The following is a 19,482-nucleotide window of genomic DNA, read 5'->3' as shown; positions in this document are numbered from 1 at the left end:
CTTGAATTTGCTTGATCTGTGCAGCTAACAAGCGGCCTGCCCTACCACCCCATTCAAAAAACTGTTGTTTCCGCCTCTGCAGGGCCCAAGCCATGCCCTCTAAATCAAGTTCTTGTAAATCTCTCCGGCACTCCGTCAACGCAACCCCCCCAGCCACCGACGGGGCTCTCTTGTGAGCATTCTCTAGGCGTCGAAGGCGAGACACTAGTTCTAATCTGCGTGCCACTCGACATTGATTTCTGTACGACCCCCTCGAGATACAACAACCCCTAAGGGTAGCTTTAAAACTTTCCCAAAGAATTGCAACATCAATGCCAGCTATGTCGTTGAATACAAAAAATTCCTCGACATCAGTCTCTAAAAGAGTCAAGGTATTGGGATCTTTTAACAAAGAGTCATTCATACGCCACATGCGACGGCCGCCTCTAACCTGTCCAATCTGTAACTCCAGAGTCAAAGGAGCATGATCTGACCACACCCGGGGCTCAATACTGGAGGCCAGGGCTCGAGGCAAAGCAATACGAGGTAGCATCCACATATCAATTCTAGTATATGAATTATGTTTCGATGAATAAAATGTGTAATCTCGCGTGCCTGGATGTAAATAACGCCACACATCTATCAAATCATGCCTACGCAGGAAGCGCAGCAAAGCTCTTCTGTCGCTTCTAGCGTAGCGGATGGAAGAATTTGAATTATCCTCCTGAGGATAGCAAGTAAGGTTAAAATCTCCACCCACAAGGAGAGTACCTTCTACATGATCCAACAGTACACGTTCTAGCAGTGTAAAGAAGGCCCCCTGACCAGCGTTGGGGGCATAGACATTCAGCAAACTATACAAGGTTCCATCCAGCTCAGCCTTGACCAATATGTAGCGGCCCTCAACATCCCGCACCACCTCTCTCAATACCACCTGGACACGTTTATGTATTAAGATGCCCACCCCCTGGGTCTTTTTCCGGACCTTATTAGAAGAAAGGAAAACGTGTGGATAGTTGTGGTGTGTAAGCAATTTCTCATAATGAGATTGAAAATGGGTCTCCTGAATAAATCCAACCGCACTATTCAGGCGGCTCATTTCTTTAAATAACAAGCGTCGTTTTTGTGGAGAATTCAGTCCATGTACATTATAAGATAGCAAAGTGAGTTTATCCATTTGTACCAGAAAAGAAAAAGCACATCATTACCAAATCGATCATTAGTTCCAAAGCAGCCAAATCAACCAACCCCTGCAATCGTAACCTTAAGAGAAACATTATACAAACACTCTTCCATACAATCATACAAGAAAGCACTCGGTCACCACTTTTCCCAGCACCAACACCCCCCCCTCCCCCCAACCCCCCAACAATACCCCACATGGTCCAGCCACCAAAGCACCTGGTAACCATGGTACAGGAAGTGTAGAGAAACAGTTCACAAAGGGACCCCCAGAACAAGCCCTATAAACAATCTTCGCGACAGATGCCGCTCAGCAAAGAGAAGAAAAAACAGTCACATCATAAAATTTCTAAATCACAGTGCACAAATACAAATGTTCAAGTGGGTGAGGGTGTAGCCGCCTCCCAAGGGCGACGAGCTGCAGCCGATCTAGCCACTCTCTGCCATCCCAGCCCTCTTCCTGGTTTGGGCACAGGTGACCTCTGAGGAAGTGGAGCCATTTCTGAGGCTGCCATCAAACTTGCTTCCACCATTCGAGCCTGAACATCCGCCACAGTTATTGCAGTGTAGGTCTTGCCTGCATGTGTAAAAGCCAGTCCGATGGGATAAATCCATCTATATCGAACACTGCGCTCCTGCAGTATACGGGTGCAGTCTCTATACGTGCGACGGCGGGCCAGGGTTGCTGGAGCTATATCAGGATAAACATCAATGTCCGCTTCTTCCCATTTAACGGTTCCCCCCGAGCGCCTCACCGCCCTAAGCACATGTTCCTTATCCATATAGCGATGGAAACAAGCCACAACATCACGAGGGCGATTCACATCACGAGGGCCAGGGATGCGGTGTGCCCTATCCAGCAATGGTTTACCCACTTCCACAGGCAAGCCAGCAGTCTCTAGTGCCTGTATACATATATGATCAATCACCTCCATACAGCGAGGGTCAGAAACAGTGTCTGGCACACCCCGAAAGCGAAGGTTGCACCGTCTGGAGCGATTCTCCAGATCCTCCAGCTTAAGGGTGCTCACATCAGCTTTTTCCTCCAGCGCTGCAATCCTGTCTCTCAGCTGTGATATTTCAGAGCCATGTGCTTCCACTGCAACCTCCGTCTCTCCCACCCGATTCCCGATTTCACCCACCTCTCGTTTTAGCTCAGCAACAACAGCATGGATATCAGCTCGAACTGCAGAGATTTCAGATTTCAGTTCCTGGAACCAACCACGCATCTCCAGCTGTAGAGTCGGCAGCGTTGCATCAGCAGGTGGGCCCTCCGCAGCCGCGGTCGGATCGGGCGCCATTTTAGAGCCAGGTTTAAGAGGCCCATTCGGGATCGGTGAGGAGAACGTTTTAATATCCGTTTGTTTTTTTCGCGTCGCCATCTAGACGCAGCAGTGCAGCTTCACAAACAAGCTGAGGGAGGCAGACAGTGCAGGCACGCGAAATCGCGCGAAGATCGCCAAAAACAGCACGGGGGTCCGCGGAGCTATCGCTCTAGGCTGCCATCAGCCACGATGACGTCACTTCCTCAGGTCTATCTTTTTCAATTTTCCTCTACTCTCTCTGGGGCCTCCTGCTGGTAACTCAAGGAAAGACAGACCATTAAGTAAGAGACACTCATAGAGCCCTTTATGTTATGTTATGTTATGTTATTTATTTCTTATATACCGCTAAATCCATTAAGTTCTAAGCTTTAGACTTCTACTAAGAAGAGTGTGCCTATAAAAATATAAAGGGAAAACTTCTAGTGAGGGAGGAGGTGTTCTGCCCCCATATTCATGAGAGCAGATTGCCTTTACTGGAATATATAAACAGTGTATTTCTATAACTTGAGCTCTCAGTGTGCATTGCTGTATGGCGTGTGGAGACTCCATTTTATGGCTTCACATGGCTATAAGAAGTCATTGTTCTTCATCTGGTTTACACCTTTGAATCTGCTAGCCTCAGTACAATTTAGTGGACTAAGCTCTGAAGGACAACATTATTCCCCACAGAGTATGTGGCATACACCCTGGCCATTTCTACATCTTGAATGTCCTGGTAGAGTGTGCATTCTGTAGAAGAAAAAATTCCTCAAGATCAGCTGAACTGCGAGTTTATTTCTTTGTTTTAAGTTTGCATTAAAGAAGTTACTTAAGGAATACAGACTCTGGTCTGACAATATTACAAAGCTACTGTGTCAATGTGTCTATCTGTCTGGAATCCTCTGGGACAAGCCAGCCACAGGAGGGTTCACAAATAGTGGCATAATGCTGATTGATGTGCCAGCCCAGTTAAGAGGTCTTAAGTGTGACATTATCTATAGAGCTGAGAAAACAGCAAGAGATCTACAATCTTCCATGCTCAAGGGAGTAGGTAGAGTCCACGGTCTGTGCTCCCCAACTCAAAGGAAACAATGAATCCACTATTTCCACTGAGGAGGTGACATAGTCACTCTCCGTCTGTCTGTAAGGTTAGGGAAGTCTCAGGACGGATGCAACCGTCCATTTGGAGTTTGCAAGAAGTTAGCTAACATTCTGGGATAAAGGATCCATCCAGGAGCAACCGAGGTATAAAAACATATGCACTGCCTTACTAGGAAAACCCAAAAGGCCAGCAGTGACCAATCCAGGTCCTGGCAGAAACCCAAACAGTAGCAACATTCCATACAGAATCCCAAAGAATAGCAACATTCTATGCTACCTATCCCATGGGAAGCAGTGGCTTCCCCGACATCCGTCTCAATAGAAGACTATGGACTTTTCCCAAGTCTCTTTTAATAACGGCTTATGGACTTTTATTTTAGAAAATTGTCTAAACCATTTTGAAACCTTGCTAACCTGTTTTCTCAAATTTTGGTTTTAAATTCACTACTTAGCATCTTCACTGAATGTCCCTTCCTCCTTTTATTTTGGGAAAAAGTGAACAAGGGATTCCACTCCACTCCGTCTTCTATAGGCCTCCCCCGGACTGAAGATCCCCAGCTGCTTTAGCCTTTCCTCATAGGGAAGTCATCCCAAACCTTTTTATCATTTTCATTGCCTTTCTCTAATTCCGCTATATAAATAAATAAATTTATATTTGAGATACGGCAACTGGAACTGCACACAGTATTCAAGGTGTGGCCATACCATAGAGCGATACAAGGGCATTATAACATTTTCAGCTTCGTTTTCCATTCCTTTCCTGATAATTCCTTACATTCTATTTACTTTCTTATTAGTCGTCGCTGCACATTGAGCTGAGGGTTTCAGTGTTTCCTGGGGGGGGGGGAGGGGGCAACATCTCATTTGGAAACTTGTCTTGCATCACGTAGCTATAGTTTGGGTTCCTCTTTCCCCAGCCTCAAAAGGTCCTGACCAGGACAAAGCCTCAGAGGGAGCCATTGGGATCATCACCATCCCCGATGCATCTAAATACTACTGTAATTGCTGCTTTATTAAAGCTTCAATACCTTCCTGGCACCACACCAGATCAAAAGAACCCTCTGTAGATCCTGTTGGTTTTGCCTCTCCTGTAATTCTGTCTCATTAATCTACTATTTCTACTTATGTATTCTGAACCAACAGCTTTACATATCTGCCACATTGCTTGAGAAAACTGACTTGACCATTTGCCACCGGGCTCCAGACCCTGGTCACATTGTGGGGCTTAGCCCAATTTTTCACATGTAGCACAGACCCAAACTTACCCAATCAAGATGACTTTCTGACTGCTGGCCGGTCTGCTGCAGCCTTGGTTTTGGGGATCAAAGGTGAAGAGATGCCCTGTGCTATTGCATGTATTCCCTGCTGGGCACTGGCTCAACCTGGCCTGAGACTTGATGCCTACAGCCAATCGCTACCAATTAAACACAACAGTTTATTCCAGGAAGACTTCTATCATGGCTACATCCGAGACACAGTATTTTGGATACCCCATGTGGTCAGCATTGAGCAATCACAACGATAGATTTCAGATTCCACAAACACAGCTGTGTTACTGAATTTATGAGGACTGAAGTTGTGCTCACGTTCTTTCTTACTTGCCCTCAACACCCACATACAGATCGCCTACCCTGAGTAGGCTTGAGCTGGAGGAATACATATTGCCTTCTGAGGAACAGCTGTTGCATTCAGAAGACTCCTGCTGCAAGACTTTATCATTCTTCTAATATTTGGGGAGCCAGAGATACATTGATTTGCATACACTGCCTCCATTATATGCAAATTTCTTTCATGCATATTCATTGAGGATATCCTGAAAACCTGACTGCCAATGAGGTGCTCCAGGACCGAGTTGAAAAACACCGGTATAGAATACTTGATATTCAGGGGGGGGGGGGGCGTGAGATCTATTTGCATGCACTGCTTTCATTGTATGTTAATAGATCTTATGCATATTCATTGGGGAAATCCTGAAAACCTGACTGGATTGTGGCCCTTGAGGAGGGACTTTGACATCCCTGATCCAATACATGGTTGTTAAAAGATGGCCACTGGGAATATCTCGGGGCTTAAGGGCCTCTCGTACGAAGAGAGACTGAACAAATTGCAGCTCTACACTCTGGAGGAACGCAGGGAGAGAGGGGACATGATTGAGACGTTTAATACATCACAGGTCGTGTCGAGGTGGAAGATGACATCTTCCTACTCAAGGGACCCTCGGCCACGAGAGGGCATCCGCTCAAACTCAGAGGAGGGAAATTTAAGGGTGACACCAGGAAGTATTTTTTCACGGAAAGAGTGGTGGGTCACTGGAACAAGCTTCCAGAGCAGGTGGCCAAGGCCACCAGCGTGCTTGACTTTAAGAACAAATGGGACATCTACGTAGGATCCCTACAGAGGCCTAGTAAGGCACTCAGACTTGATGGGGTGGGACAGTAGAATGGGCAGACTTGGTGGGCTGTAGCCCTTTTCTGCCGTCATCTTTCTATGTTTCTATGATCTGTATCGGAACTCTTTCGAGGAAGTTGTTTCATGCTTCACATTATTTTTTAAGTGCTCCATATATATATATATACTAGCTGATGCCCCGGCAATGCACGGGCATTTAATTATAGCAATAACACAGTAAATGGATTGAAATAAAGATACTTTATAGTGGTGAATGAAATTATTTTTTTACAGCTTTATAAAAAGTACAATAATCAAATTATAATGTGAAATATTTGACAAAATGAATACAATACAACTCACGCAAAACTTGATTATAAACAACATTTTTAGTTTCACCTCCAGGAGCAAGAACATATAAATTCTTGGGTGAACCCACCCTTGATCAAGCAACATAGAGTTGTCCATGGGAAAAACAGGGGGATCTTAAATCCACTCCACAGTATGTAATAGTCTGTCCCTGTGATTTGTTGATTGTGATAGAGAATGCAAGTCTCACTGGAATTTGCAATCTCTTAAACTGAAAAGGAAGATCTGTTGGAATAAGTGGCATCCAAAAGTTTCAGTATTGATTTAAACAACTCAATATGTGGAAACTCAGGTTGAAAAGAAACTCCATGCAGTTTGTTCCCGGTTCAGAATGGAACCTGTGTTCCTAGTTCAGCATATATGAGTACTCGTGTAATGTAATAACATTAAGAACTGGGGTGCATGAAGGAAACAGTTACAAACACAGTTAGAACATACAAACTCTATATGTATGGTGTCCGTGGTAGAATAGAAACGATGTCCCTAGTGGTTATAGTGTCATAGAAAGTGTTTTATAGTTGGAATGACTGTGAGAATGGCAGCTTTTTACATTTTTTCCATTGACATGAATGGGTGAAATCTGATTTTCTGTTTGTAGCTCCGCCCACGTGTGCAGGTGGGCCGTGAGACCCCCAGAACATATCACCCCAGGTAGTGAGGGATCTGCATACCAAGTTTCGTTCAAATCGGTCAAGCCGTTTTTGCGTGATCGCGGCACATACACACATACACACACACATACATACACACATACATACCTCTGATTTTATATACGGTATATAGATATATATACCATTATTTTCTCAAAAGCTGAGAGAATCAGTCTCCATTATCAGTATGTGAAGGAGGGATAGTGAGCCTAGGGTTCAGGGAATGGGTCCGATCCCCATCTTGCACATATAGAGACCTACCGAGCCACATAGCCATGTTGCATCCTATGAACTCCAGACGAGAGCTCTCATTACTTACTTGGGAACTAGGTCAGCCACTGTTGGAAACAGGATACTGGACTTGATGGACCTTCGGTCTGTCCCAATATGGCAGCTCTTATGTGAGCCAAGTCCAGGACAATCGAGCCATTGTGACATCACTGATGAGGCTGGCTCTTATTGGTGGAATGAGGCATTATGACATCACAATCTCAGCTCTGGAATGTTGCTACTCTTTGGGCTTCTGTCTGGTACTTGGGACCAGGATTGGCCACTGTAGAAACAGGATCCTGGGCTTGATGGACCCAGTAGGGCTATTCTTATCTTTTGTTCTCTCTTTGGCACAAGGCAAGTTTTATGGCAAGCACTGGCTATACATTTGAGATAAATACAGAAAGATAAGGCAAAAGAATATATTTCTTTTCCAAGGTTAAATTCAATTGGTATCACATATACAACCTTAGATAAACATATTATTCCCGTTTAGGACCTCAGCGGTGCAATTCACAGAATTGTTTGCACTAAAGTCTTCATCGGTCTTATTTTATATATTTTTTTTTTATTGTTTTTCTTATTTAAATATTTTAGTTATAGAAAAGTTAGAAAAGATGATGTATATGTGCTATAAATTTGAGAGACAGATCATACCCCCCTGCCTTGCCCTGGCTTAAGTGTGAGGTTCAAACCTGTCTTGGTATGCGCAAAACTAATCCACTTGGAGAAACTGTCCCCAAAACAAACTAGTAGCCCAGATGACCTCAGACCTCTTCTGTTGGTCTGCACCTGATGCTCTATGCAGCCATGCGGTACAGGGATCAGGTTGGAAGGTCGTAGGAAGTTCCTGGCAGTGGCTGCACATCATTGTTGCATTAAACTAGTAGGAGAGATGCTAATAGCATCGTCTACCTGGCACCTATGGGAAACTTCCTTTCCAAATAAAACAAAATAGTGAGGTGATCGTTAGAGCACGCGTGCTAGCCTAGTGGTTAAGAGCTGCTGCCTCAGCACCCTGAGGTTGCGAGTTTGATCCCAGCCTGCTCCCTGTGACCTTGGGCAAGTCACTTAACCCTCCATTGTCCCAGGTACCTCAGTTAGACTGGGAGCCTGCTGGGGACAAAGAGTGCCCGATTACTAGTCAATGTAATGTAAACCACTTTGGGTGACTTTAGGAAAAGGCAGTTAAGAAGTCCAAATAAATATACTTTGAAGCTGTTCTTGCTATCAAGGTATCCTATAGATCTGTCTAGTGAAATGGAAAAGTGATCTGATGCACGTCGTCTGCCTGGAAATAATGTGTTTTCTACAGGAGGAAAAGAAGGAAGCAGTGAAGTAACCAAGGCTTGTTTTGTCCCTGGTTAGAGACTGGGAGCAATGACACGTCTGCTCTAATAACCACTTCACTATTTTACTTGGAAAGGAAGTTTCAGCTGTGCAAGGACTCCCCCCCCCCCATCCCATCCATTGCTCTCTCTAGACCTGGGTTATCAATGTTAAATTTGCTTATTTCTAACCTGAGTCAATTATGTAAAATCCTCTTGCTGTGAGTCGCATTGATTCCCTGTTGAAAATTGCGGAATACAAGGAGTTCTATTGTAATGTATTGCATGTTAGTGCCAGGTATTGAGCAAGGCTGCTGTAGGCGCTGCCATGAGAGAAATGGGTAGACGATACTATCCAAGAAATGGCTGTGAATTGTATGTAGTTACTGGAAAGACTAAAATGGTTAGGGTTCTTCAGCTTGGAAAAGAGACGGCTGAGGGGAGACTTGATTGAAGTCTACAAGATCCTGAGTGGAGTAGAACGGGTACAAGTGGATCGATTTTTCACTCGGTCAAAAATTACAAAGACTAGGGGACACTCGATTAAGTTACACGGAAATACTTTTAAAACCAATAGGAGGAAATTTGTTTTCACTCAGAGAATAGTTAAGCTCTGGAACGTGTTGCCAGAGGATGTGATAAGAACGGATAGCGTAACTGGTTTTAAGAAATGTTTGGACAAGTTCCTGGAGGAAAAGTCCATAGTCTGGTATTGAGAAAGACATGGGGAAGCCACTGCTTGCCCTGTATTGGTAGCATGGAATATTGCTACACCTTGGGTTTTGGCCAGGTACTAATGACCTGGATTGGCCCATAAGGCTATTATTATATTCTTAGTTAAGCTCTGGAATGCGTTGCCAGAGATTATGGTAAGAGCGGATATCGTAGCTGGTTTTAAGAAAGGTTTGGACAAGTTCCTAGAGGAAAAGTCCATAGTCTGTTATTGAGAATGACACGGGGGAAGCCACTGCTTGCCCCTGGATTGGTAGCATGGAATATTGCTACGCCTTGGGTTTTGGCCAGTACTAGTGACCTGGATTGGCCACCATGAGGATGGGTTACCTGGCTTGATGGAGCATTGGTCTGATCCAGTAAGGCTATTCCTATGTTCTTATATTGCAAATTTTGCCGTAAATTTGTGACTTTCCAAAATTTGAAAAAAATATAAATTACGAGGAGCAGTTTCAGGCAATATCATCTTAGTATAGAGAGGAAGTTTAAAAGAAGAGAATTAATTCACCACTTCTTACCAGAGTTGCTGCTGGTTGAAACGAGCATCTTTTCGAATACAGGAAGCAGGAGATCTTGGTGCTCATGGCCTCCTTCCTCTGACCACTCCTAGGCTGCTTCAGAAGGAAAAGAGGGAGATGAGAGGAATGCAAGGCCTCAAAACCACCACCTCTATTCTAACTTCAAGTGTTTGTTCAACGAGGAACGGCTGGATAAGTTGCAGCTGTACTCACTCGAAGAACGCAGAGAGAGGGGTGACATGATCGAGACATTCAAGGTTCTCACGAGCCGCATCGAGGTGGAAGAAGATATCTTCTTTTTCAAGGGTCCCGCGGCAACAAGGGGGCATCCGTGGAAAATCAGGGGCGGGAAACTGCACGGGGACACCAGGAAATTCTTTTTCACTGAAAGGGTAGTTGATCGCTGGAATAGTCTTCCACTTCAGGTCACTGAGGCCAGCAGCGTACCTGATTTTAAGGGCAAATGGGACAGACACGTGGGATCTATTCACAGAGAAAGGTAGGGGAGGGTCATTGGGGTGGGCAGACTAGATGGGCCGTGTCCCTTATCTGCCGTCTATTTCTATGTTTCTATGTTCTATGTTCTATGTTTAACCTTCCTAGTTCCAGGGTTCCCACTAGGAAGTCCAGTTCCACCTGTTGAATACAGATGTGCTGGCGCTCCTTCCTCCTTCACTGTCTATGCCGTAACTTCCAAATTTGGGAGAGGTGCTTGGGAACTTGACCCAGACAGAAGCATGGTGTGAGAGCTCCTGTGAACAGACTTAATTTTGCTTGGAACAGGTTTCCGGGTCTTACAAGACGCAGCAAGACCCAAAAACCTGGTACAAGCACAATGCCAGCTGCGGAAACCCTGAAAGAAGAGACTTCATTTTGCTAGAAAATAACTGGATTTTTTTTCATCAGATTTACCAGCAAAGTGGCTGAGACCAAGAATTCTAAATCAGGTCAGCAATATTCAGTTTCTTCTGGACTAACAAGACAGAAAACGGCATCTGTGAAAAGGACAACTCAAAAGATCCAATCCTCAAGGAGATACAGACACTTAAGGACATAACTTCTGAATTGGGGGGGTCATGACCTAGGTGGACATAGGTATATCATTATTCTGCACTTTTATTTGGTCACAGTACAAAACGATTGGTAAACGTTGGTCTAAGGAAAGTATACAGTACATCTCCTTTTCTCTTCCTCCAGCGCTCATGGTATGCTGTCTTTCACATAAATATGCTCTTATAAGAATATGTAAGTGCACATTTCACTTCATGCCAGTGCTGTTAATTTTGCAAAAGGTGGAATATCAATTCACCCAACACACAGAAACATTTCCAGAACTGAATTTGAAGTTATACTTTATGACAAGTGTTCCTTCCCAGGCCTTCTCTGCCCTGCATATTCCTATTATTTATCATTTCTATAGCGCTGAAAGGCGTACGCAGCTGAACATGAATAATGGTGCCAAATATGAATGTTCAATACTGTGATCCGGCAGCCATCTGTGCGTCTTTAACAGCCCACTAAACTTCATCTTTCTCAGAATGAATCCTACTCCAGTAAATGCCAGCAACCAAATTTATTAGAACAACTAAAACTGGGCTTGTCAACCTCTGTGTTTAGTCAGAAGGTCTTAAAAGAACGTCAACGGTCTCTCATTAAATTCACACTTTAAATTGCCAGCTAGCATAGTTCAGGATTGTCTTTGTACACGATTCCTCATCCTCAGGATTGCCCAAATCACAGTCCTTAAATTAGATTGTAAGCTCTTCTGAGGAGGGACCGTCTATTCAATGTTAAATTTTCAGCACTGCGTATGCCTTTTAGTGCTATAGAAATGATAAATTGTAGAAGTAGTTCCATGAAGGCAAATTTTAGGCTCCAAACAAAAATAAAAAAGTATTAAAAGTACAGTATTGCAGTTTAGTTGGTTACCCTGGGAAAAGTCCTTTCTTATAAGGGGGTTTGAGCTTCCCAATCTTTAATAGTATAACTCAGAGAGTTTTACCCCTGTAATTCTCTGAAGCCTTCAGTTTTTTACTTTGAAAGTTTATTTCTTAGTCAGGAAAAAGCCTCTTAGTTAAACTAGCTTCTCTTTTCTGTGCATAAACTGGCTGCCCCTAATCCAGGCTTTTCATTCCTTTCTTACTCAGTTTCACTCAATTTCCCTTAAAAACTTGTTTGGCTTCATTATTAACTGGGTCCCAGCTCACCTGTGAGTAAAATGCTCCTAGATTATTCCAGGAGAGTTCCCTTGTCACGCCTAGGCTGCCTTTCTGGTTCTTCTCCCCTTGTGCCAGCTGTGAGCTCTTAAAATCCCCTCAAGCTTAGTCCCATGGGAAAACCTCAAAACATGGAACGGAATTGTCTGGGCTTGGTTCTGGCAGTGCTTCCCAAGCGTACTGTCTGGGAGTAGCCAGCGCATCCTCTTTTCTCAGTTCAGCCCTGTTTGGATTGAGCCAGGCTCTGCAATATGGGAAGCGAAGCTTTTCAGCCCCTCTTCCTGAGGGATATATGGGGGAGGGGAGCTCTAGGCTGACCTGCTGAGGGTTTCCCTTAAAAGTATAGGAACGGAGGCTGTTTCGGCTTGCTGTCACAGTACTGCCCTAGTTGTCAGTCGTGCCACAATGAATATGCATGAAGTAAATTTGCCTCTAAGTAGGGTTACCATATGGCTCCAGGAAAAGGAGGATGGATTGACACATCTGGGTTTTACCTCCACTGCTTTCAATGGAGTGGAGACCCAATGTATGCATGCACGCACATTCATTGTGGCAATCCTGGAAAGCAAACTGGTAGGGGAGAGGGTTGGAATTACTGCTCTAGAGGTCTGTCTATATATGTAATAACTTCTGAAAGATGAAATAAAGCAGCTTCATTCTCCAGTTCATGTGACGTTGTGAAGAAATTATAGTAAACTTCAGAGGGAGAAAGAGACACAGGGAAGAATGAAAGTTCAGGTTGCTACATACCTCTCACTCCTGAGTTTGTCCCAGAAAATCCAAACACAGGTAGACGGGACAGAGATCAAATTAATCCGGAAATGTTCCTGGAACAATTTTATAACTGAATTTTTTTCTCCACCTCCTCCTTGCCTGTGAGGTGAAACCTGATTTCCCTGTGCAAACTCTGCCCCCAAAGGAGAGAGGGGTGTCTTTTGAGGATCGCTTGTCCCTTTCTTTCCCATTGTAGTTTCTGAGAATTCACACTCCAGGGCTCCTTCTCTCTGGAATTCTTTGCCTTTTTATCTCTGTTCAGAAAAATCATTTGTGACCTTCAAGATACAATTAAAAGCCTTTCTGCTCTTAATTTACCTTTCCCAAAAGTTGCATCCTCGGCTTTCTCATATCAGTGTGGGCAGAACTAATTTTTGGTTTCCTCTCCCCAACCTTTTTGTTTTTATTATAACTGCAGATTCCCTTGTTTTCAATTGTATTTTATGTTTTAATTTGTTTATTTAAAATTTTATTGTAAACCGCTTAGATTTACCTTTGGTTTTATATTTGAGGTATGTTAAATAAATGGAACTTTAACCCAGACTTTTAATCAGCAAAGCGCAAATTTCTGGCCTTAGTTTGCTCTGGAGCTCGACCAAGGAATGTGCTTCAGTAGGGCTGCCCAACTCCGCTCCTCGAGATCTACATGCATGAGAGAGATTTGCATACCAAAAAGGCAGTGCGGGCAAATCTCTCTCATGCATGTTCATTGGGGATATCCTGAAAACCTGGCCTGCCAGTAGATCTCGAGGACCGGAATTGGGCAGCCCTGTGCTTGAGCCTAAGAGAAGGGATTTCTGCTCTTTATGAGTTGCCTATAACTTAGGGATGAACTTTGTTTATTTAGACAAAGGTCCTACAGAGTTCTGCCATCTCTTTTCCTAGAAGTTTCTAGAAGTTTTCTGCTGCATTTCTTCCCTTCCTGAGTGTTCGCAGCTCAGATCATTGGTCCTGTACACTAGTCTAACTAATTTGATTGGGAAGTGGGGGGAGGGAAGAAAGGAGAAATGTGCTTCTACTTTTATTTGGCATAGGGAAAATCCCCAAATGTCACATTGCAGCAGAGAAACAGAATCAATGGGAACTCCACTAACTTGGAACATGAGGACGTAATTGGCCAGACTTTAGGGTAGATATCCTTCAAACAACGGGATGGATGGATAGGCTGGAATGAGCTTGGGCTGCAACTTCAGCATTTGGAACCCAGGACAATATCAGGTGGACTTTAGTCTAAGGCCCAGAAATACCAAACATAAGAATGCCAAAATCCAAACCTAGCCCAGCATTGAATAAAAATTGCCAACCGCTGCCATTTCTCAGCTCACCCATCAGCAGAGGCAGCTTCTGCTGTCAGCCCTTTGTCTGGATTCAATGAACTCGCAAGCATTCTTTCTGGATTGTGATCATTATGGTTCTGTAATATCACTGATCTCACATCACTTATTTCAGACCTTAACTAGATGTGTGTCAACCTATTTGTAAAATCTCTTTGCTCCAAAGTTATAACCCTCTGATTCAATGAGAAAAAAAACATTGAATGTAAAATATGACTTCCTTATTCGAGGGATATTTGTACCATAGTTGGTCTTTGTTGAGGGTATGTTAGAGATGGCCTTCACATTCCCAGTATGCCTAAGACAAGGAGGTGCAAAGCTTTGATCTCTTCATGTACCATGAGAAAGCAAAAGTATTAGATAAGAAAGCAGCTTCGAAGATCAAATCCGCCTTGAACCACAAGGAATGGTGGAATAGAAATCTCTAATGTAATGTAATGGATACAGAAAAAAATTACAGCTCTCATGAAATGTACAAATGCAGTAGGTTAACCTCTCCCTCCTCCATCAGTGGAATATTGCAAAAAAGTCTGAAATTCTTCATATTCACAGATCTAATTTTGCTTCACAAACTAAAGCAGTTAGGGAGGCCAAATTCCGCATGGAGGAGTCTCTAGCGAAGAACATCTAGAAAGGAGATAAATCCTTCTTCAGGTATATCAGTGACAGAAATAAGAACTCAGGCGGGATAGTACGTCTTAGGAAACCAGACAGAGACTATGTAGAAGCGGACTCGGAAAAAGCCCAACTGTTAAATGAATACTTCTGCTCAGTCTTCACCCGCGAGGCGCCAGGACTCGGCCCTCAGCTACAGACAAGGGTTGACGCAGATGACCCGTTTAGTAATTTCGAGTTTACACCCAGCAGTGTCTACTGCGAGCTGTCAAAGCTTAAGGTTAACAAGGCAATGGGGCCTGACAATCTACACCCCAGGGTGCTCAGGGAGTTGTGTGATGTCTTGGCGGAACCGCTATCCGCGCTCTTCAATCTCTCCCTTAGTACGGGTAACGTCCCGTTGGACTGGAAGATGGCTAACGTCATTCCATTCCACAAGAAAGGCTCCAAGATGGTGACAGCAAACTACAGACCGGTGAGTCTCACATCAATAATGTGCAAACTAATGGAAACTCTAATCAAACGCCAATTGGATACGATGCTGAACGAGGAGCATCTATGGGATCCCCGTCAACATGGATTTACTAAGGGGAGATCCTGCCAATCCAACCTGATCAGCTTCTTTGACTGGGTGACGAGGAAGCTGGATGTTGGGGAGTCCCTGGACATCGTATACCTGGACTTCAGTAAAACATTCGATAGCATACCACACCGCAGGTTGCTGAGCAAGATGAGTTCTATAGGATTGGGCGACACATTGACGAAATGGGTTGGGAACTGGCTTGGAGGTAGGCTTCAGAGGGTAGTGGTGAACGGCACCCCCTCCGAAATGACGGAGGTAATCAGTGGAATGCCGCAGGGCTCGATCCTGGGCCTGATCCTATTCATCGTCTTTATAAGAGACTTGGCAGAAGGGCTGCGAGGTAAAATAACATTATTCACCGATGACGCCAAACTAAGCAATGTAGTGGGCAAAAGCACAACAGACATAAATTCAATGTCCGACAACATGATGCATGACCTACTCCTACTGGAGCGCTGGTCTAGGTCCTGGCAACTCAGCTTCAATGTCAAAAAATGCAAAGTCATGCACCTGGGCAGCCAAAATCCATGCAAGACTTACACCCTTAATGGCGAGATCCTAACAAGAACTGAAGCAGAACGAGACTTAGGGGTGATCGTCAGTGAGAACATGAAGACTGCCAATCAAGTGGAGCAAGCTTCATCCAGGGCAAGGCAAGGCAAATCATAGGTTGCATACGCAGGAGTTTCGTCAGCTGTAAGCCTGAAGTCATTATGCCATTGTATAGATCCATGGTGAGGCCCCACCTGGAATACTGTGTGCAATTCTGGAGGCCTTATCGCAAGGATGTGCTGAGACTGGAGTCGGTTCAGAGAAAGGCCACCCGGATGGTCTCGGGATTCAAGGATCTCCCGTACGAAGAACGGTTAGACAAATTACAGCTATACTCGCTCGAGGAGCGCAGAGAGAGGGGGGACATGATCGAGACGTTCAAGTATCTCACGGGCCGCATCGAGGCGGAGGAGGATATCTTCTTTTTCAAGGGTCCCGCAGCAACAAGGGGGCATCCGTGGAAAATCAGGGGCGGGAAACTGCACGGGGACACCAGGAAATTCTTTTTCACTGAAAGGGTGGTTGATCGCTGGAATAGTCTTCCACTTCAGGTTATTGAGGCCAGCAGCGTGCCTGATTTTAAGGCCAAATGGGATAGACACGTGGGATCTATTCACAGAGAAAGGTAGGGAGGGTCATTGGGGTGGGCAGACTAGATGGGCCGTGGCCCTTAATCTGCCGTCTATTTCTATGTTTCTAACTTGTAGAAGGCATCAATCGTATCCTGGTAGAGTTGTAACAGTTTCATAGTTGGACCTGGAGAGAAGACAAGAGACAAAATCAGAGAGGAAGTAACTAGAAACTGGAAGAGCTCTGGAACCATGGGAAGGACGTCCCTAATTAACTCTGCTCTGGAACCATGGGAAGGACGTCCCTAATTAACTCTGCTCTAGAACCATGGGAAGGATGTCCCTAATTAACTCTGCTCTAGAACCATGGGAAGGACATCCCTAATTAACTCTGCTCTAGAACCATGGGAAGGATGTCCCTAATTAACTCTGCTCTAGAACCATGGGAAGGACGTCCCTAATTAACTCTGCTCTAGAACCATGAGAAGGATGTCCCTAATTAACTCTGCTCTAGAACCATGGGAAGGACGTCCCTAATTAACTCTGCTCTAGAACCATGGGAAGGACGTCCCTAATTAACTCTGCTCTAGAACCATGGGAAGGATGTCCCTAATTAACTCTGCTCTAGAACCATGGGAAGGACGTCCCTAATTAACTCTGCTCTAGAACCATGGGAAGGATGTCCCTAATTAACTCTGCTCTGGAACCATGGGAAGGATGTCCCTAATTAACTCTGCTCTAGAACCATGGGAAGGATGTCCCTAATTAACTCTGCTCTAGAACCATGGGAAGGACGTCCCTAATTAACTCTGCTCTGGAACCATGGGAAGGATGTCCCTAATTAACTCTGCTCTAGAACCATGGGAAGGATGTCCCTAATTAACTCTGCTCTGGAACCATGGGAAGGATGTCCCTAATTAACTCTGCTCTGGAACCATGGGAAGGATGTCCCTAATTAACTCTGATCTGGAACCATGGGAAGGACGTCCCTTCATTACTTGGATCTTCTCTTCCCACAGTGACACTAACTTATTTTCCTAATGATTTTCTCCACACAGTCCATATCCCACTCCCAAAATTCGAAGAAACTGCAGAAACAGACTAATCACACAACACATTTCCTGGCCAAGGGCAGCCATTAGCAACACAATATAGTTAAGAACATAAGAATAGCCTTTCTGGATCAGACCAATGGTCCATCAAGCCCAGTAGCCCGTTATCATGGTGGCCAAGCAGGTCACTAGTACCTGGCCAAAACCCAAAAAGTAGCAACATTCCAAACCGAATCCTAAAGAATAGCAAGATTCCAGAATCCCAGAGAGTAATAAGGTTCTAGAATCCCAAGAAGTAGCAGCATTCCATGCTGCCGATCCAGGGCAAGCAGTGGCTTCCCCCATGTCTTTCTCAATAGCAGACTATGGACTTTTCCTCCAGGAAATTGTCCAAACCTTTCTTAAAACCAGCTACGCTCTCCACTCTTATCACATCCTCTGGCAATGTGTTCCAGAGCTTAACTATTCTCTGAGTGAAAAAAAATTTACTCCTATTGGTTTTAAGAGGATTTCCCTGTAACTTCATCGAGTGTCCCCCATGTCTTTGGCCTATCAAAAAAAAGTCTTCAAAGACTCCAGCTAATCCAGAATACTGCAGCCAAGTTGATCTTTGCAAAACATCTGACCATGTCTCCCCACTCCTAGCCAAACTTCACTGGTTCCCAGTGATTTCCAGAATCTATTTCCATAAGCTCCTGCCTGGCTTTTAAGATCATTCACAGCATCCTTCCTCCCTTAATCCCACTATCTTATAACTCCTCGAGTCCTGACTCTACCAGACCCGCCCAAAGGTATAAATTATCCTTCCCCTCTCTACAGGGTATTCGCTATGCAGGCAAACTGGGAAAATCCCTTCTCTTCAGAATCACAGGTCTTTGGAACGACCTTACTACCCCGCTGCAGAACCTGGGCTCCCTCCAATTATTCCGCAAGCAACTGAAAACCTGTCTTTTCACTAAAATGTAATTGTATCCCCCCTTACTCTTCTCTTCTATATATAAGTTCATGTAATCCTTTTTTTTTCCTTCTCTTCCTATATTTTAAGTTCTTGTAAACCGTGCCAAGCTCCACATCCATGGAGATGATGCGGTATATAAACTTAAAGTTTAGTTTAGTTTAGTTTGTAATTTTTGACAGAGTGAAAAATCGATCCATTTCTATCCGTTCTACTCCACTCAAGATTTTGTAGACTTCAATCATATCTCCCTTCAGCCGTCTCTTTTCCAAGCTGAAGAGCCCTAACCGTTTTAGTCTTTCCTCATACGAGAGGAATTCCATCCCCTTTACCATCTTGGTCGCTCTTCTTTGAACCTTTTCTAGTGCCCCTATTTGTAGATAGCATGAATGTTTGAATTAATTAACTTGAAGTGCCAATAAGGCAAAGTTTTTACTTATGAGCGGTGTAGACTCACTGATAGAACACTTTTTGCTTTACTGATTGGCTTCCTCCTTTGGTAACAGCCTAAACATTTTAGTTCAATCAGTAAAGCAAAAAGTGTTCTACCAGTGAGTTTACACCGCTCATAAGTAAAAACTTCTCGCTCTTTTGTGGGTTCCCTGAAACAGATACGAAACGTGTCACGTCGGAACTTGACACCCGCAAGCTACAAGATAAGTTTTGGTTTTGTTTAAACGTATACAGATGAAGAAGTAGCTTTGCCTTATTGGCGCTTCAAGATGCGATGGTTGGGTGGTGAGACAGCAGTGTTGGGGCTGTGCCCCTGTTATTGTCTTCATGATTCTGAGCACAAAAAGCTACCAAGATTCACAAGCAAAATTGAAATTGTTGATGTTGAAATCCATTTATGAGTGATTGTTCTATTGTGTTTGTGTGCCTTGTATTGGTAGCATGGAATATTGCTACACCTTGTAAAAGAATATTGTGCCCAAAGTACTCACTCTCACTCTCAAACAAGTAGGGATACCTCTGTTGTTAAGAATAAATCGAAGTGGGTACCCCCCACTG

At 44.2% G+C, this 19,482-nt stretch overlaps 1 protein-coding gene across 5 annotated transcripts in view; it reads right to left on the bottom strand.

The window, feature by feature from the left end:
* The window catches only part of LOC117356937 (long-chain-fatty-acid--CoA ligase ACSBG2-like), an 85,165-nt gene extending 72,296 nt beyond the window's left edge, over window positions 1–12,869 (bottom strand). For 2 of the 5 annotated variants that reach the window (XM_033936908.1, XM_033936946.1), the window contains exons 1-2: window positions 10,035–10,085; window positions 9,822–9,917 (exon numbers count right to left, since the gene is read on the bottom strand). In XM_033936908.1, coding sequence (XP_033792799.1) covers window positions 9,822–9,917; window positions 10,035–10,073 — 135 coding nt within the window. In that variant the 5' untranslated portion in view covers window positions 10,074–10,085. Of the gene's footprint in view, window positions 1–9,821; window positions 9,918–10,034; window positions 10,086–12,028; window positions 12,113–12,787 lie in introns of those variants that run through there. The other 3 variants (XM_033936935.1, XM_033936917.1, XM_033936927.1) reach the window with 3 other exon arrangements.
* Between the last annotated feature and the right edge of the window lie 6,613 nt (window positions 12,870–19,482).

The sequence above is a fragment of the Geotrypetes seraphini genome, chromosome 1 (genome assembly GCF_902459505.1).
Source record: "Geotrypetes seraphini chromosome 1, aGeoSer1.1, whole genome shotgun sequence".
Taxonomy (NCBI): Eukaryota; Metazoa; Chordata; class Amphibia; order Gymnophiona; family Dermophiidae; genus Geotrypetes; species Geotrypetes seraphini.
Note: the sequence above shows the minus strand (reverse complement) of the source record. Positions and strands in the feature narration are given on the sequence as shown.